The sequence below is a fragment of the Rhinolophus sinicus genome, linkage group LG04, assembly GCF_036562045.2.
Source record: "Rhinolophus sinicus isolate RSC01 linkage group LG04, ASM3656204v1, whole genome shotgun sequence".
Classification (NCBI taxonomy): domain Eukaryota; kingdom Metazoa; phylum Chordata; class Mammalia; order Chiroptera; family Rhinolophidae; genus Rhinolophus; species Rhinolophus sinicus.
Window position 1 is genome coordinate 4,390,742 of NC_133754.1, and position 20,435 is coordinate 4,411,176.

Consider the following 20,435-nt stretch of genomic DNA (forward strand, 5'->3'; position numbering starts at 1 on the left):
TCATACTTTAAAGCACGTCAAGGGACTTTTTTTAACTCTTTATTTTGTAATAATTATAGATTCACAAGATTTTGCAGAAATAGTACCCAGAGTCCCACGACCCCTTCACCAAGTAACACCCCCCAATGACATCTTATCTAACTGTGTACAGTATCAAAACTTAAGAAATTGACATTGGTTAAGGTAATTTTTAGTTCAACAAATAATTCATTTCAAAACTATCCCACTTCATGTTTTTCCAACCTGTAACTGCCTTTAATGCCTACTTCCTAAATTCCATTTTTATCACTGTAAAAACACAGCACCTGGAAGTTGACATCTGGAAACAACCTGACCAATGATAACTGAATGGAAATCCCTTATGTCCATGGCTGTCCTTTATCTTCCTGCTGTCAACAGTCGCTTTGTGGCTTATTTGTTTTATTTCTGCCTACACCTTAGATATGGTACAGAACATAAAAGGAGTCAAAGCGTCCTTCTCAACTTAGTAATGATTGCATTCAGTTTTATAGGCCAAGTGTTGACGTTCCAGAGGGCGGATAGGAATTTTGATGTTTCTGTATAGTCTCCTCATTGTATCAGCAGGACTAGCTCAGAGGATTTGATTTAATTACATGTGTTGACTAGCAAAGCAAGCAGCCCTGTGGTCAGCATTTGCCTCTAACTCTGGCCTACAAAGGAGCCTCCCACCTTCCTGTATTTTAACTCTTTCTCCAGACACAATTGGGCTTTTTACTAGTGGCACAGTCTTGCTATTCCTGTCCTGTTGCTGATGGCATGTTTCTACCAGGGTTCCCGTATCTGAATACAAAGGATTTCTGGGCCCAGAGAAAGGAATGGCTCAGGATAGCCCGAATTCCCTTTATGTTGATCCAATCGTTAATTTCATTCATAGCGTTTTCTTTCTGTTTAACAGGATTCGCTTTTAAAATTCCTTGTTCGTACTCTACCAACTTCCCCTTTTCCAGGTTTCAATGGAAGTATAGTTCTAGTAAGAGCTTGGTAGTAGTGTCACATGTGAAATAAGTACTCTGAACACTCCTGGAGGTGGAACAGTAATAATAATACAATTACAACCACTTCTGTCATAGATGTGCTTACTGTGTGCTGGCCTTGATCGCCATCACTCCAGAGTGAGGACTTCTGGGAAAACATTGGGAAGGAAACAGATTTTTAAAATTCTTCTTGAGTTTGGAACTGGAAGGTCAAGTGGGAAGTACAAGTGCCATAGTCAGCCCACAGCTGACCTGAAAAGGTTATGTGTCTCAGTGTAGAGAAACATTTCCTGCCCCTCGCACCTTCCCTCCAAGGGCCTTTCTGGTGAAAGGTCCCGTGGCAGTCATCTTTCAGGACTTGAGAATGCTACTTTTTAATGCCTTTGGTTTTTTTTCTTTAACTTTTTTTTTAAGGAGGGCGCAGCTCACCGTGGCCCGTGTGGAGATCAAACCAGCAACCTTGGTGCTACCAGCACCGCGCTCTAACCTACTGAGCTAACCGGCTTAATGCCTTTGTTTTTTTAATCCTTCACTTAGGAACATAACTAGGTAGTGATTTTAAATTATGTTAGGATTTCAGACTTCAGTCAGAATATGATAGGAGAAATGGAGCCTTTTCCCCGAAGAAAATGGGCACATAAAACTTTCCATGTGGTATTAGGTTCCAGCGGCCCCTAAAGCTCACCTATGGACTTGGGTCATTAGCCTGTTGTATCTAGGTCCCCATTTTAAAATCCTCTTGAGATAATAAGAATCACTATCGAGGTTCTCAAAAAGTAAGTAGCAGAAAGAACATTTCAAGGACTGCTGTTCAATTACCTTAGACTTCTACTGTATTTCCCCGAAAATAAGACCGGATCTTATAGTAATTTTTGCTCCAAAAGACGCATTAGGGCTTATTTTCAGGGGATGTCTTATTTTTTCATGTACAACAATCTACATTTATTCAAATACAGTCGTGTCATGTTCTTCTGGAACATCGTCATAACTCTCCAAACCCCGAATTCTGGCTTGAATTTCTTGCGACTCTATTTCCTATAGAACCATTGGCCCCAATCTCTCATGTCCAGCAATAGAGCTCTCCTTAAATGAGCACTTCTTGTCCATGTAGCCTGCTGGCAGTGCATTGGCAACACAGCTGTCAGTGATTTTATCCCATGAATTCTTCACCCAAGTCACGACCTCTTGCAGGCTAGGCTTCACAAAGTTTCCACGCTGACTTCTCTCCTTTCTATTTTCAATGTAGTCATTGATTTCCATGGGCAAATGGTCTTTGAATGGCTTGTTTATTGCAATATCAAGAGTCTGGAGATAGTCATTTCTGCAGGAATCATTATTTGATCTGTTCTTCTCTCTCCAAAGAAGTTCTTCATGTCATTAGCGCGGTGAGTGCTGGCTGAATCCCAGACTAGCAGACCTCTCTGGCCACCTCGCAAAACAAGTGGCAACATTAAATCGACCCACTTCCTTATACCTGCTTGTGTGCACCAGGCTTTTTTGGTTTCAAGAACATAAATGCCTGAAACACATTCAACCTTATCTTTCTTGCCCTTAGTGATGATTAGAGGTGGGGCTTTCTTTCCATCCAGACGAATTGCCAAAATACAGGTAACACATGCTCTTTCGTAACCAGTGGAGGGAATGTAGATTGACGAGGCACCACTCTGATCAATTGTCATTTGAGATCCTTGGCCTGTGACCACTGCAGTTTCATCTATAGCAATCATGTAGGAGAGTTGGTATTTAGAAAAGTTGGTGCCATGAACAAAGGACTTGAATGCAAGTGCACGTTTAATAACTTCAGTATCTTCCAGCTTGAACAGTGTTATTGATCTTAGAGACAGTTCATATCGCGGAAGAAAGCCATCCAGCCAATGTTGTGATGCTTTGAATTCTTCTGGGGATATTTCTAACTGTGGTGCCATTGCAAGGGCAAATGCTTGACTATCAGCCCTGCACATAACCAAAGCCTTTGCTCTCCTGTCAGCAATCCTTTCACAGATTATGTCTTCCAGCTCAGGAAATAATGGTTGCCGACCTGATCCACACTTGTGCTTCTTAGCATTTCCCTTGTCTTCCTGTTGGCTGAGGTTATCGTACTCTGCTCGCCATTTTCGGACCATTCCGAGATCCAACTTCTTTTTGCAGAAAGCCGTAAGATTCTTGCTCTTTTGCGAGGTGGCCAAAGGGAGTCCTCCACAATTCCTTTCTTGTACTCGATGGAATAGCTCTTTCTTTTTGCACTCATCTTGTCTGGGGGCCAAAATATTATTCCCTTTAAACCTACCATTAAATCAAGTGTTAGTTGAAGACTTAAGAGACAGGAGTGGCAACAAAAATGATGACAGTTAATAATGATGGTCCACACAAAAGTGACGAAAAATTGCAGGCACCAAAATTCAGAAAACGTCTCTTTATTTCACATGAGTGCATTAAGTATGTCCGTTACAACACACGACGTATTGAATTATGAAGATTCATATTAGACACAACCACATCCGTTCGTTATCAAGTGCACATGTTATTCGTGCGTTGTGTCTGTGCTCCGATTGGTCATTTGGCAATAAGTCTCAAGTTCATCTGTTTACATAGGCATTTACCTGTCGTCCAAAGGCACCTGCTTGGGTATTTACAAATACTTAATTATAATTTATATTATAATTTATTTTAAGTATTAATGTCAATAATATTTATATTTAATTGTATATTATTATTATTTTATAATTCGTGTGTACGTCTGTCGTGTGTTGCAATGGACATACTAAATGCGTCTGTCTGGCTGACAGTTTTAACGGGCTTATTTTGGATGTAGGGCTTATATTACGAGCATCGTGAAAAAAATCATGCTAGGGTTTATTTTCCGATTAGGTTTTATTTTCAGGGAAATAACGGTAGTTCACCCTCGCCTGGGCCAGCGGAACCCAAGTCTCTTCTTGGCCTGACGTCCCAAAGAATCGAGTCTCTCTCCTCCCTCATTTCCACTTAATGTGTCCTTGCTGTCTCGTCTCTCTTTGTCTCCGTCGCCTTATTTCTCTCCAGAGTTGGCAAGGATGTAGTGGCTGTTTGTTATTCTTCCCTCTCACCCTTCTTGAACTATCTGCTTTGGACTCTACTTACCTCGGTAATCTCGTAAAATGCTCTCTTTTCTTGGTTTACGTGACCTTTTTCTCCACTAAGAACATGTGTGGTGAGTAGATTGTCATAAAAAGTCTTGGGCTTTGGGGTCAGAGAGAACCTGGTTCATATACTCTCCTGCAATGGGCTGTGTGACAGTGGGCAGATTGCTTAGCCTCTCTAAGCCTTGTTGGTAAGGTGTGAGTAATACCTACTTGTCAGGATTTTCAGGCAGTTTCCGTAGTTGCCTCATAACCTCTGAGTGCCTGGCTCATGGGGGCATTTAACAGCAGGAGTGATGAGGACGCTGATGAGCGCTCACCAGGGTGCCAGAGCCGTGCCAGGCGCCTCGTGCAGTATCCCTCTGGGACTACACCATCCCCTTATGGAGTAGGAAGTCTGGTCTCATCATAGCCAAGATGAGGGAGCTGCTTTTCTGCCTGCCTCTCCTCTGCCCTCCCCCCGTCTCTTCCAAGTTAATGGGAAGGATGGCTCTGCTGTGGCTGGATCACCATGGAAACATTCTTGCAAGGCTACATTTCCTGATACCTTAATTAAATCATTCATGCCGGAACTCAAAACGTGAATGTTATTGTAAAGGTAAAATAAATTACCATCTCAGCTGTCAGTTACTCAGCCTTGTCTAGAGTTTCCCATCTGAAACCTAGTTGTAAATGAACAGGAAAAGTAAATAAGATAATGGAGTAGGAAAAATCGATGGCACAAAGCGCGTGTCTTTTGACTACTTAACTTAGTTCTTAAACTTTTCTAGTAAAATTTTCCAGAGTTTAAGGGCCTGCTCCAGGACAGTTCATTACAAACATGACATATTTTTAAAATTTTACACTTTATCTCTTAAAAGTTTTTGGAAGATGCATCCTAGGCCTTAATAAAACCATGTGTGTTTTAATATAAAAATGCATTAAAAAAATTTCCCCCAACTTTAATTGTTCAGGAAAAGATACCAAATCTTATTTTTAGCCTTGTACCCCAAATGTGTTCCAGGTTGTCCGTTAGCTTGAAAACTATACACTCAGTTCTCACATTTTGTTCAGAGTTGATTTACATTAGGTACAGTTATAACAAGCTTGATTACAGTGGTACCTCCATTTTCGAACATCTCCGTTGACTAACATTTCAGTTTAAGAACGCCGTAAATTTTGTGGATCTATGGTATCATTAGATAGTAAAATTCATGCTAAATTTGCAGCTTTAGGGGTTGATTTTAAAAGTGTGGAACGGATTAATCCATTTTGCATTACTTTCTATGGGGAAAGCTTGCCTCAGTTTTCGAACATTTCAGAACTCGAACGGTCTTCCGGAAGGGATTATGTTAGAAAACCGAGGTACCACTGTATTTGGATTCTAGGACACAATCAGAAGGAAAGCTGTTTATCAGTGACTGTCTAGTTGATTTGAACTAGAGGGAAGGGGACAGGGCGTCTGTAGGAAGTTACAGACTTAGAGAAAAGTGACAATTGATTCCATAGCGTAGGTCTCTCCAGCTGGTAGACACTGCCAGACAGAATTCACTGTAGGGGAAAATCTTCGCATCACTATTTAAAGGAGCTGTAATAGAATTTATATACGCATGTGTAATAATTGTAACTCTTAAAACATCATGAGTTAACTTGTGAATGATAAAAAGATTGAAAAGGGATTTAGAATACTTGATAAAATGTTTTTCCAAGGGGATAATGTTCAGTGTTTAAGTTGGGTAAATCTTCTGTGGGGTATTCTGTCTAATGGTGCATTGCCGGAAGATTTCACAGAGCTGATGGTTGTAAGCTGTGTGAGATCTTTGGTTTGAATGCTGGTATAACCTAGTATTGGGTCCCGAAACTCACTCGTAAAGGGTCCTTGCCTTTTGTGGAGCATGTCAGTGTGTATATAGGAGATTTAGCCCCCCGTGAGTTTTGCTTAAACAGTTTTTGCTTATCATTTTGTCACGTTTTCTGTAACTGTGCGAAATTGTCCCTTTTGGTTAAAACATGATTGTAACTCCGTTAAGTTCTCGGCTTTTACTTCCTACAGGTTTTGGTTTGTGTGTTTTAAGACATTTTCCCCTCTAATTAACTTCTTTTGTTCTCTCATTTCCATGGCCTTGAATCCACTTGTGATCCTAGGACTATATTCCTATCACAGATTCTTAACCAATTTTTTTCCCCAAGTATCCCATCGTCCAGTTCATCCGTAGATACTAGAAAAGTCTCCCTTACATTTTTTTCTTATTCTTATCAAGAGAGGGTAGTTGTAGCCATTTACTTTCAAACCCAGACCAGTCTGGTCTTGGAGACCCTTTACCATTTGCCCTCTGCTTGTCATTTCATTTCCTCTTAATCTCTCCCCTTTAACGGTTTCCTCTGTGTACCATCTTCTGCACTCCACTCAGTTTGCTGCTTCCTGTGTCTTGGCAAGGGAGGGTCCTCCTGTTCAGAGTGTCTTGTTTTTGAAAGCTCAATTAACAGCCTACTTCTTTCTACAAATATTCTTGTTATCAGCTCACTCATGCCTTCTTATTTTCGCTTTTGCAGCCCTTTAGTAATAACATATCTATGTAACTAGAGTTGTTAACAGCCTGGGTACGAGTCCTTTGGTCATGTATGTCTGCCTAGCACTATTGTAAGCTGTGTGAGATCTTTGGTTTGAACGCTGCTATAACCTAGTATTGAGTTCCGAAACTCACTCGTAAAGGGTCCTTGCCTTTTGTGGAGCATGTCAGTGTATATATAGGAGATTTAGCCGCACATGACAGTTTTGTTTAACCATTTTTTGCTTATCATTTTGTCACTAAGTTTTCTAGACTAAGAATTAAGGAAGCTTGTTTTATTCCTTGTTCATGCTGCTTTTGGATTAATTTGGGTGGTTTGTGACTTTTGACTTGTTCATGAAATAAACCTTTCAAGAAATGCAAAAAACAAACCATCCAAACAGCAACAAAAAACAAATTAAGAAACACAACATTTTTATTTTTTAAATGCCTGGTGTTCAATTAAAGTAATTTTAAAATTCTGATCATATTTTCAAAGCATGTTCCTTACACAGTGTTGTGAAGAGGCTTTTTCACATTCTGTGAAGGTAGTGCTGGGTTCACCTGTGGTCGGTCATGCACTAACCGGTGTGTCTTTGCAGTGGACTGGATTATCGCCGACATTTTGGCCGTGCGGCAGGATGCGCTGGGACACGTGCGCTATGTGCTGAAAGATGGCCTCAAGTGGCTGCCGCTGTATGGCTGTTATTTTTCTCAGGTAACCTTTTCTGTGCTAGTTTCTCTATATATATGTGGCTTATAAAAAGTTCAGATTTTAAAATTTAGCATACACTTAATTTAAATGTGTGGGTTCAGGGTGGGGGGTATTTTTATGAGTTTAATAGTTTATTCTAAATTGAAGTCATTTTAATTCATGTTTAATAGGGTGTATTTATATACCCGTCTGATTACCCAGATAGTTAAATAGCAAAAATGTAAATGTACAAAAATCAAACAAATAGGAAAAATTAAAGGAATAGAATTTGATAGACAATTACCATAAGAAACTGAAAGTAATTATGAACTATAGGATATGAAAAAAACAGTGAGCTCTATATGTGAAATATTCTACTGAGTGTGAATGCCAGGTACATAATAAATATTCAACATGTGTTATTGTCCAAGATGCCCTTTAAAATTACATAATAACCTTCAGGGCACGAAACTATATAACAGGCTCTTTTATATTCAGAAAGGGATTGCTAGCATTTTTCTATGCCTTTTCTGAATAAATTAGCTGATACTGAATGTTTTAATTATCAAGTGTAAACTTTGTATGGAAGTCATGCTTGGTAATAAGACTTTAATGACAGATGAAAGAAGAGAGGCTCAAGTTACACAGAGCTCTGAGAATATGTAGCTCAGAAAGTGCTGCCTGGACAGGTGCCCGTGGTGCCCCCAAGGCCTGTTGCCCGGCAGCCACTGGCCAGCGTGCGTGTTTGAAGTTGGAGCGCTCCCGCTCCGGTACTCGTTTCCTCTCTCCTCTGCTGCCCAGTCTTTAAAGGAAAGTCACATTCATATGTATTTTGATGAAAGCATTTTAAACTCCTGGGTGCATTTATTATAAAAAGTGGACTAGATTACTAATAGGTGGACTGTATGCCAGGAAGTGAACTTTCCTTTTAAAAGGGCTCGTTTCCACAACTTGTGTGAAGCAGAAAGAATGCTAATCACAAATAGTTGTTTACAAGCAAAATATGAGGAAACGGACTTTCAAGTTTTGAATTTCTTATAATCATTGTATTTATAAAATACTAAGTATTTTCTCTGAATAGAAAAATACATATTAATATAGTACAGATATTCCGAAAAGCAAACATTTCAAACTGCCAGCTTGTGAACATTGTAAGGTGCGGTTTACCTTTGCAATCTGTCACCGAGTTCTGCTCCCCTCCCTGCAGCCCCCCACCCCGCCCCAGCAACCAAAAGCAGGCATCTTGGGAACCGTATTGTTGTGTTATATTTTAAAAAATAAAAGTGCCAGGGAGCGCTTTTGCTCATTTAAGCCTTGTGAAGATAACTGGAGAGATGTATGACAGCTGTGAGTGACCGCTCGTTATTCATTGACGTCCTTTGTAACTGCACCTGTTTATACTCTTGTGCCGTAAAGCTGATGGCATTTTAAGTAGATCACAGATGAGTATTAAGTAATACAGCAATTGTAAATGATATTCTTCATGGAAAGAATTGTTTTTTCTCCCAAGTGGTTGTATTTTTACAGTTTTACTTATAGGTGTTATTTCTTCCTTTAGTCTTTTAAACACAAAAGTCACTATTACACTTAAGTAATATTTAAAACAGAGTATTTGGGACTTCATTAGTCCTTCCTATAAAATGATGAACGTATCTATAAAGTTAAATGATTTTATAGCAGATGTAACTGTCTGATTATTAAGGCAAGTTGAGGAAGGCCTGACGTTCAGAAATAGAGGAAAGAAATGTGCTTTTTCTGAGACTTTGTTGCCTGAGTTCCATGAGGAGTCCGAGTGGGGTAAAGCTTTTTATGTGGAGAGAGAACATTTGTGAATAGACTCTATAATGTTTTGCAAGGAATAGGAGGCGGCCAAGGCCCCTTTTGAAATAAAATGCCAGTTTACACCAAATGTTCCCAGTCAGGGGCTTTGTGTCTCGTTTCCCTTTTTCCTTCATTTCCGTTTTACTAGGATCCTTTCCTTCTCTTTCCCTCCTTGACCTTCTCAACCCCAAGACAGGCTGGGTTCTCAAAAAAGAAACACAGAGTAGTTTCAGGAAAATGTCTGCAGATGAGCCTTACACATTCAGAACTCCTGGAAGTATGCTTAGCTTGGGGGATTGTTAGGGTTACAACGATTTAAATAGTGATCTGGGGGGTTATTGCAGAGTAGACTGGGGATCTTGGATCTTTTTGTAAGAACAGTAAGCTCCCATGACCAACCACAACAGGTTTTTAATCTGTCCATTGTACTGACCTGAGATCAAAGGGAACGTTTTAGGCTCCTCCCTGACGTTTCTAAAGCTGACGGGGCTTCCGCCAGGGTTGCTTCAGAGCCTGACTTGTGCCTGCCTGGCTGCAAAGTGTAACTAACATCCAGGGCCCAGGAATTGTACTTCACTTTGGCACTGAATAGACGTGCCCTGTTCTTTTGTTTCTCTGGGAGAAGAGATCAAAACAAGCGGGTGTGCTCACTATCTCGCCGCTCCGGCTGTGCCGAGGGGCTGGTCCGCTGTGCGGGACTTCAGACAGAACCGGCAGTGTCTACCCGCAGCCCACAACGATTCTTTCTCTCTTCTCAAACCACACGTTTAGGCAAGCCACTGAGCTGCTCAAAATGTGTGTTTTCCAGCTGTAGCAGGTCCCGTTCCTCGCATGTCACCTCGTCTACCCTGGTCTGTCTCCACGACCTCGCGCTCTAGCCTGAGTCTGTTTCTCACCTCCATTTCCTTCTTCAAGCTGTTCCTTCAGTTTCACATAAATACCTTTTCTCCTCTGCCTTTAAAGCCCGGGTTAGAGGTCATCATGAAACCCTCCCTGAGCCTGGCAGTTACTCTCCTTCTTCCATTCTGCTGTTGTTTGGGGCTGTCTTTATTAAACCACTTACCAAATTCTCTTTATCTCTTACTGTGTGCATGTTTCACTTCCCGACTAATCGGTAAGCTCCTTAAGGAAGGATACCTGGTCTTCACTTCCGTATCTTTCCTATACCTGTGAAACAACTCCTCGGACGTTTTGAATTGTAATAGACTTTCATAAGCAAGTTAAACGATAGGGAAGAAGTATTATGTAAAGAATAGATACAATGTCAGTGAAAGCTGGGGGAAAGTTTTGCATGATCTGCGTTCTGTGGCTTTTAGTTCTAAAGTGAATTTACTGCCATGAGTTCCGTCTGGGTGAACAGTGCCGTACTTTCTAGGCAGCGCTCTGAGCTGCTGCTCTGCGCCCAGGCAACCCCGCTCATACCAGAAGCGCGGGCCATCACGCTTCCTCTCCGCTCTGGACTGTTCCCGCCTTGCTTTTCTCTGTCCATTTCCTTTTCTTGATTAAGACAAAATCAAATTCAGCCAGTCCATTTATTTTACAGATGTATTCAAATTAGCACAGAGGAAAGCAACAAGTGTACTGACCCACTGCGAAGTTTCGATGACGTGCACTTACACGGCGTCATTAAAGTTGCCTGAATTTTATGAAAGTGCCTGTGTTAGTCTGCTAGGGCTGCCTCCCCAAGGTACCACAGACTGGATGGCCGGAACAACAGAAATTGATCGCCTCCCAGCTCCGGAAGCTGCAAGTCCAAGGCGGCAGGGCTGGTCTCTCCTGAGGCCTCCTTGCTTGCCGTGCAGTGGCCGCCTTCTCCGTGTGCTCCCTCTGTGCGCTCACATGTCCGCGTCCTAATGTCCTCTTCTCCTAAGGCACCAGCCCTAGGAGGGCCGCCCCACCCATCCTCAGGGCCTCATTTAACCTTAATTACTTCCCGAAAGGTCCCTTCTCCAAATACCGTCACCTTGGGGGCTGGGACTTCAACAGAAGAGTTTGGGGGGGCACAGTCCAGTCTACAACAGGGCTACATACATATCTGTACTGGGGCAGTTTTTAAAAACCCTAAAGATCATGTGTGTTGACATGTTAAGGACACCTCTTAGTGATTCTATAAGTCAGTAGAAAAGTTGAGAACTGAAATTCATCTGATTAATCGAGTTTTTTATATTAAAAATGTAGTTTTAAGAAAGAAAGCATTTTTAACTGCCAACAAAACTAAATGTTAATATATTTTCCCATATAATATGCAGTTTTACTTGAATTATGTAGAGACATAGGAGACTTTTTTCAGCTAATGTTCCTTAGATGCTAATATTTGAACGTATTAAATTTAGTTTAATTCCTAAAATGTAATTTTATTCTTTACTCTTTGGGAGTAAAGTTACCTTTTAGATGCCTGGCCATTGGATAGTCTAATAGTAAATACTTTTTCCCTGATTGTTTTTATGTGGCAGCATGGAGGAATCTACGTAAAAAGAAGTGCCAGATTTAATGAAAAGGAAATGAGAAAGAAGCTGCAAAGCTACATGAACACAGGAACTCCGGTAAGATTTCACTCATTTTTATTATTTTCTTATCAACCCTCATTTTTTAGTTTAAGAATTTCGTTAGAATTTAAGAATTGCTAGGAAAGTACATTATCCCATGTGTAATGAATAATTCCGAATTTTGTTCCGGCAACAACATCCTCTAAGCATAGCTAGGGTCGCTTTGGGCCTCAGGAAGGTTGCTGCAGGCGACTCGAGCCTCTCCCAGGGGCTGTCAGTCTTGACCTTGAGGAGCAGCAGCAGGAAGGACACTGGTGTCTTTCGACTATAATTAGAAAACGGGACTCAGCTTGTAACCTTACACTGGAGCTGCTCAGAGCGGCTCTCACTCCTTTTCCGCTTTAGTATCAGGTGGAGTTTTAGAAGAAGAAACCACTCTTTTCTGTCTGGGAGTATAAACTTGGGTTTCTTGTACATATTGAGTTATTTGAAAAGCCAAAAGCACTATCCATATCTACCCAGAATCATTCAGTGTAAATATTATTTTAGAAAATTTCGCTTCCCCCAAAAAGAATCTCAGCCTTCTCTTTGAAGGAGGCCAGTTGCCACCCAATGGCCCTGCCCCTGGCTCCCCGAGGACAGGGCAGCATGCCTGCCGTGACCACGTGAGCTTCATTCAGTCCCCAGACCCCCGGGCATGACACGGTGTGTGTCCTGTTGCTCAGAAACGCAGCTCCCGGGTCCCAGTGCTGTTCTTTTTCCTCTCGTGTCCCCCGCCTCTCTGGTCTCCTCCTTGCTTCTCACCAGGGCTCATGGTGGCAGCCAGAGCTTATACTGAAGGAAGCTTCCCAGTCAGCTGATGAAGTGCCCTAATGTGTCAGCTTGGCACCTACACACACCCTCTAGTGTGTGCATTAGGAAATCGCTGCTGCTTGGGAAGACCTGGAGAAGGGTGTAATGAGATGCACAAGACCTCTTTATCCTGCTCCTACTCGCCTGAGGACAGAGCGGAGCTTTTCGAAAGGGTCTGTTTAGCCTGAAACCATTTGGTATGTTGGGGCAGAATTGGGGTCATTGTTGATTGGTCTCTGTAAGACAGAAGAGGTTGTCAATATATATATCCACTTTCCTTTCGAAAAATTATTTAAAATTTCGGCATCAATTTGCACATCAGAGAGCCATCCCACTTGTCCAGTCCAGCAGTCTGGTCACCCAAGGCACAGGTGGCTGCCGGGAGGTTTCTCGGCCTCCTGCCATAGGCGCTGTATGTCAAGCAAAGCTGTACAGTCCCATTTTATGTGGCTTGTAGCGTTCTTAGTGCTACACTTTAGTGCTCAGTAGTGTTCAGGCTGAGAAACCGTTCTGTGCGTTCATGTCTTTTTTCTCTGGCTGCCTTCATGAGTTCCTCTCTGTTTTTGGTTTGCAGCAGTTGAAGTATTGCGTGCCTGATAAATATTCCTCCATATTTATCCTGGTTGGTCTTCTCTGAGCTTGGGTCTGCGGTTTGATATCTGTCATTGATTTTGGAACATTCTTGGCCATTATTTCTTCAAATGTTATTGTTACTCTGTTCTGTCTTTCTCCTTCAATTACACATGATTTGGACCATTAGATATTGTTTTGCAGCTCTCGAATGCTTTTTCTTTTGGGCTGTTCTTGCACATTCTGTGTGTGTGTGTGTGACAGAGAGAGGGAGAGAGAGAGAGGAGAGCATGGGTAATTTCTGTTGACCTGTCTTCAAGTGCACTGATCCTCCCCTCGGCTTTGCCTGGTCTACTATGAACCGTTCAAAGGCAGTCTTCATCTCGGCTACTGTTTTTCCTTCCTAGTGTTATTTCCCTTTGGTTCCGTCTCATAGTTTCCATGTCTGTGCGGAAAGGATCCACCTGACCGAAGGTGCCCACCTTTCCCACGGCAGCCTTCACGTGCCACCCGTAATTACGTTAAGTCCCTATCTGGTCATTACAACACCGGGGCTGTTTCTGAGTCTGAGCACCATGATTGCTTTGTCTCTTCCGACTGCTGCATCTGCCCTTTGTTTATCCCTCCTGAGCTTTTGTTGAAAGTTGGGCATGTTGAGTAAAGCACAGCTGAGACTGAAGTAAACAGTTTTGCTACCTGAGGATGGATACACCTTCCTTTCTCTGGCAGTGTAGGCCTGAGTCAGTGTAGTCAGGAGCTGTGCTGGATTTGGGTTTTCCTATCGCTGGAATTCTTCCTGCGGACTTCACATTCCTGTAGCACCATTACGTTGTGTGTGGGGAGGGAGATGTTATGCTACAGCTTTTCTCAGCACCTGTTTAACACTCAGCCATTTTGTGCTGCACTCACAGTTGGTCTCCTTTTTCCACCTGTCCGGGAATAGTCCTCTGATACCATTACTGAGCTCTGGTTGGTTTGGTGGTGGGAGGAGGGGAGGGCAGACGTGTGTGGCTGTCCTGATTAACTCCTGGCGGTGGAACCTTCTGTCATCCTGCCTGGCTCGCAGCTGTACACCTGCGCCCAGCATGCACTCCTCCACTGCTCTGTCCAGCGTTTTCCTTTCTGTGCAGCCCCCAGCTGCAATGGGCTTCAGCCACGTCCAAGGGCAGCAGGGCCTTGTTGCCTTTCCAGCAGAAACTGAAGACTGTTGTCCACAGGAAGGGCAGTGGAGCAGGGTCTAGGCTGGGCCGGCTGCCTTTCCAGCGCTGGCTGCCCTTCTCCTCTCTCGGGCTGTGTCGTTAAGATGCGTGCTCAGGCCTCTCTCCCTGACCCGGGTTTTCTTTCTCTGTGAGTACACAGTGAAGTCTGTGGAGCAGAGCCTGTGTGTTCTGGTAAATTCTGTCTCTGTGAGCCCAGGGCTGCTTCTGTTTCAACAGCTCACACTCAGCCTTTTGTAATGTGTTAAAAGTTGTATCTCGGTCTTTTCACTGGCATCTGTTGGCATTTGTCCCAAGTAAACAAGTGCTTGCTTCTCATCTCTCCTCTGAGTTGCCTTTCTTCCCTTAGGTTTTTGGGTGAGTTGGGTGCCTTGTAACCTCAGCTCTCTGAAGGTTCGCAGGTTATCCAGTGTTGTTGTTGTGGGGTTGGCAGCAATACTGTTAGCATTCTACTTCCTAAATGGAAGCCTCCTTCTGTTTTTTTGTTAACAAATTGAAAAACTTGGAATAATCTTAGATTTACAAGAACCAAGTGAAAAAGCAGCCTATGGAAAGGGAGAATAGACTTGCAAACCACATACCCTACACGGTGTCAGTTTCCAAAGTCGATGAGGAGCTCATGCAACTCACTAGCAAAAAATCAAATAATCCCAAAATGGGCAAAAGACTTGAATAGACATTTCTCCAAAGAAGACACACAAAGGGCCACCAGACACATGAAAATGTGCTCTGTATCACTAGTCATCAGGAAATGCCAGTCAGAAGCACAGTGAGACACCACCTCACACCTGTCAGAAGGGCTGTTATCAACAAGTCAGAAGGTAACAAATGCTGGTGAGAATGTGCAGGAAAGAGAACCCTTGGCTGTTGCTGGTGGGCCTGTAAATCGGTACAGTCATTATGGGAAATAGAATGGCGGTTCCTCAGAAGATTAAAACTAGAACTACCATATGATTCAGCGGTTCTACGTCTTGGGTGTGTATCCGAAAAATATATAATTACTGTCTTGATGAGATATCTGCATTGCAGCAATATCACAGTAACCAAGCTGAGTGTCAATCAACAGATGAGTGGGTAAAGAAAATGTGGTGTGTGTGTATGTTTGTATATATGTATTCAGGATATTTTTACAGAATATTTTTTGGCCTCAAAAAAGAAGGAAATCCTGTCATTTGTGACAAGATAGCACAAGAGACGTCTTTACTTACTGAAGTGTTTATTAGTGCGGTATGAGTGATGTACGGTAAGCTGCAGATATGCGTACGGTGTAGGATTAGGTGAATTTTGCTGTGTGTACGCACCGTGAAACCATCATCGTGGTCACAGTGATAAGCGTACTGTTACCTCCAGCAGCCTGCTTGTGCGTCTCTGTGCCTAGTCTATCCCCGGGGCAGTCCCTGATCTGCTTTCTGCTACTATAGTTAGTTTGTGTTTTCTGGAATTTTATATAAATGGAATCGTATAGTTAGCACTCTTTTTGAGGGGAGTGGGTCTGGCTTCATCCACTTTGCATAATTATTTTGAGATTCATTCATAACATTGTGGGGATCAATATTTTTGTTTCTTTCTACTGCCGAGTAGCATGTAATTACATGGGACACCACAACTTGTTCCAGTTTGGAGCTTTAAAAATGAACTTCTAAGAATGTTCCTGTACAGGTCTTTGCATATGTGACTCACCTCTTCATATTTATAACAGTGTCTTGAAGAACCAAAGTTTTAAATTTTTCTTAAGTTGAATTTGTTGATGTTTCTCTCATAATGTCTTCTTTTAGAATTCTGTTTTAGAATTCTTTGCCAAATTCAGAGTTGTAAGATTTTTCTCCTGTTTTGTTCTGAAAGTTTTATAGTTTTAGGTTTACATTTAGGACTATGATCCATTTTGAGCTAATTTTTGTATATGGTGTGGGGTCAAGGTTCATATTTCTAAGTATGAACATCCGTCATCACTTATTGAAAAGGTTGTCCTTTCCCCACTGTTTGCAGTAAATTGACTGCATATGTAGGGTCTATTTCTGGACCATTAATCAGTTCCTGCGGTCTATATGCAATCCCCTGGCCAATGCTAACACTGTCTGGATTACTCTTGCTTTATAAGTTTTGAAATCTGATTTAGTTAAATCTCCTAAATTTGTCCTTTTTCAAAGATGTTTTGGCTAATTTAGATCCTTTACATCTCCATATAAGTTGTAGAGTCAGCTTGTCAGTTTCTACATAAAAGCTTGTTGGCCTTTGATTTTGGACTATTTTGAATCTTAGATCAATCTGGGGCGAATTAATGTAACAATATTGAATCTTCAGATCTGTGAGCACAGTCTATATTTCTGTTTGTTTAGGTTTTTAATTTCCCTCAGCAGTGTTTTGCCATTTTTTTAGTGTACAAGTTTACACATCTGGCAAATTCATCCAAATGTTCCATATTATGAAATTCTTAATTCATATTTTTGATGCTACTGTAAATAGCATTTTAAAATTTTTAATTTCTGATTGTTGATAGCATCTAGACGTACAATTGGTTTCTATATATTGATTTTCATCCTGTAACCTTGCTAAACTTATTATCTCATTATTTATAAAAAGATTCTTTAGGATTTCCTGTAAAGACAATCATGTCATTTGTGTATAAATAGAGTTTCACTCTTTCTTTTTCACCTGCCTGTCTGTTACTGCTTTCTTGCCCATTTTCCCAGGCTGGAGCCTTCAGTGCAGTCTTGGTAAGACTGGTGAGAATGGACAGCCTCGCCTTATTCCTCGTCTCCTGGGGAGAGCGCTTGTTTATTTATGTTACCATTTTGTAGATCGAGGTCCCATCATCCATTTTATGTATCTGGACATAGTAGGTGTACAAGAAATGTTTCTTGAATGTACCCTGAATGAATAGTTTATTCTTGCTTTCTTGCTGACCATCAGTGTTCTTTAAAGGAAACATCTGAGAGACAGAAAATAACACCACAGGACTTACTAACCGTTCAAGTCATGAATCATTTTGTTTATAAATGATTGAGCTAAAGGCTAATAACCATAAGCAAATGCTTTCATGACTTTGAACACAAACTTCACTGATTAAAAATGTATTCTCACGAGAAGGGGTTTGGGAACTAATGTTGGTATTTTTTTTCTTTTCTTTCTAGTTGCTGGAATATAATAAGGAATTCTTTTTTCTTTCTTCATTTTACAAAGTTGTCTACATTTCTTGACCACTCTGGTTAATCATCATTATTAAATATGAAGATACATAACGCAATCTATTAATTTCTAAGTTAGGCCAAGATAGTGGGTTCTGAAGACTTTATGGATGACTGAAAGCTTATAGATTTGCATGGAAGCTGAAAATGCAAAATTGTAGAGCTACCATTGTACCTGTTTTCAAATGAGATTGTGGAAGAGATTGATCATATGTGTGTCTAATGAAAAAATTTTGAACTCTCATGTGAGTTCATTAAGTAGGGTCATAGCTCATTTCGATAAGGGAGAGCTTCTGTACTGACTGTGTAGGTGGACGGTATTAGCTGGGGTCTGGGGAGGATTGAACAAATGAACATGGGTTGAAAAGATTTGAGGAAAGTCTTATTTTGCCTTTTGTCTACCAAACATGTGTACTTTTTGTAAGTTCTAAAGTTAGGAATTTTTCACTGTATAGTTTTACTCTTTCTATTTTCACTTTCCCGGGCAGATAAATGTAAAAGCTTAGACTCGGTGATTGCTTAGTAAACATCCAGCTTGATATTCTCCTTTTTATTTATAAGTACATTATTTTAATTTATGAAGTGGCTTTTAAATTGAGTCATTTAAAATGTATTAAAGGAGCTCTATAAATAAAATAATACTGTGTGATTTTTGAAATGTGAACGCTTACTACCTTTTATGTTGTGGAAATGTATATATTTTTGTACCGTTTTTCTCAAAGAAGATGTACTTAGGGACAGAGATGTCTAAAATTTGGACCTTTTTCAAAGTCATCTTGCAGAACTTATGGGGGAGAAAAGCTCTTTCGTTAATAACGCAAGGCTTTGTCTGAGTCAGCGTTTCATGGCCAAATCGTTATTTCGTGAACGTGAGCACATAATTAGAAACGTTCGATCTTTAATGACTGACCTACCCGTGAATGTAGGACTGCATTTTTAATACAGTCTGTGATAAGACTTAGTTGAATGTTTGTACTTGATATGAACATCATATGGAAATGAATAAACCCTTTTCCCACCACAGGAAACACTCTCTTAGCATTAGTAGGGTTCACACTGGTAAATTAGCAACAACAAAAAGTTCACACCAACAAACCAAACATTCTTTATGCTTCACAGATGTATCTTGTGATTTTTCCAGAGGGAACAAGGTATAATCCAGAACTAACAAAAGTCATTTCATCTAGTCAAACATTTGCTGCTCAAGAAGGTAAGTAAACATTTGACTGTATTTGACAAAATAATTTTTAAAGATAATAACCTTTTTAATTTTTGTTCCTAGACAAGATACTTATGTTTCACAACAATTGAAATGAATGAACATATTTATTCTTTGAATAAATGTATGCATTACCTCTTGGGAAACGAAGTTTCTGCTCATGAATTCATATGCATGTTCTTACATATCTCTGAGATATTAAACCCAAGCGCTTGCTACAGACTTTGGTACCATGGATGTAAGGGAATCTATCTAGGAACAGGATTGTGCACATGACCTGTCATACTGTTTGGGTTCCGTGTGATGGGAAGAGCTTCTACTCTGTGCATGGACAAACCTAGCGTGGACTCCAGAGTTTGGCATTCACTAACCGTAGGGTTGCTGCCTAACGTCACTGAGCTTCCGTTTCCTCGTCTCTTAGAAAATGTGTACCTCACGGGTGTGCCTAACTCTGTGTAAGAATTACACTCAAAGGTATGTGAAGTTCCTGTGGGAGAATATTACACAAAGTGGGTTCACAGTACTAGGAAGCTATTTGATGTCCCCAATAAGGAGAATATTCTTGACATCCATATTTTAGACAGTTGGCTAACTGACACACTGGAGTAAGCTGTTCGATTTAACCAGGTGGGGAAGTAAACATAAATAGTGGCTCTGCTGTATTACCAAAAGTGTCTTTGAAGATTGACTGTGAATTAGTATGTGCTTTCCATTCATGATGGGCAGGGGTTTACCAAGCAAATGCCCTGTGATGACGTTATGCCAGGGTCTGTGCAGTGCTGTCTAAGAGAACTTGCTGCTGTATGGTGACGTTCTGTCTGCTCTGACCTACGTGGTAGCTGCTACCCCCATGTGGCTGGTGAGCATTCAAAATCTGGCTCGTCCCTCAGAGGAGATGAGATTTCAATTTTATTTATTTTTACTTAGTTCATTGTGATCTGATGTGAATCCACCCAAGAACTCACAAACAGTGACCACCATTTATTTGCTCATAGTTCTGCACTTTGGGGCAGGGCTCCGCAGGGATGGCTCATCTCTGCAGCCTCCCTTCTCACTGCACTTAGGCTGGAGCTCTGGGGGGGGCTAGAAAGTCCTAGGTGGCTACCCGTATGTTGGCTGGTAAGGACCTGGCTTACTTCAGCATACGTGGGCTGGCCATCCCAGTTGGGAAAGCTAGGCTCTCTCCAAAGTCCTTTTCAACTTCTCCTTACAGTGTTTATCGAGTATCACTCTTGCGCCACCATGTAGGTGGACAGGACCACTAGCGTTGCACTGCGACCCCAAGCATATATGAGTTTCAGAACTAACCTTAGACAGTTACTTTCTTTCCTTTGCTCCATTTCCTCACTTGTAAACCTGGGAATGTAATATCTCCTCCATAGGGCTTTTGTGAGTTTCAATGGCATAATGTTTACAGAAAGCAGCTGTAAAATGCTGACTGTATACATTGTTCTATGCCATTTTATATAAGGGACTTGAGAATCCGGGGATTTTGTATCTGCTGGGGTCCTGGAACCGCCTCCCCCAGGTACTGAGGGACAACTGAAGTGTTCGTGGAGTTAGACGTTATATGGGGCTTTTGACTGCGTGGGGGTTTGGCACCCCTCACCCACGTTGTCCAAGGGTCGTGTGTGTGTGTGTGTGTGTGTGTGTGTGTGTGTGTGTGTGTGTGTGTGTGTGTGTGTAAATACTTAGCATACTTTTTCCAATTGGGCAAAACAGGTTTATATGCAAATAGATTTATTTACTGTG

At 41.4% G+C, this 20,435-nt stretch overlaps 1 protein-coding gene across 2 annotated transcripts in view; it reads left to right on the top strand.

Moving 5' to 3' along the window:
• Positions 1-20,435, top strand: part of AGPAT5 (1-acylglycerol-3-phosphate O-acyltransferase 5) — a 53,281-nt gene that overhangs the window by 13,878 nt on the left and 18,968 nt on the right. The window contains exons 3-5 of one of the 2 annotated variants that reach the window (XM_074329297.1): positions 7,242-7,357; positions 11,608-11,697; positions 17,411-18,098. In XM_074329297.1, coding sequence (XP_074185398.1) covers positions 7,242-7,357; positions 11,608-11,697; positions 17,411-17,476 — 272 coding nt within the window. In that variant the 3' untranslated portion in view covers positions 17,477-18,098. Of the gene's footprint in view, positions 1-7,241; positions 7,358-11,607; positions 11,698-17,410; positions 18,099-18,583; positions 18,675-20,435 lie in introns of those variants that run through there. The other variant, XM_074329296.1, reaches the window with a different exon arrangement.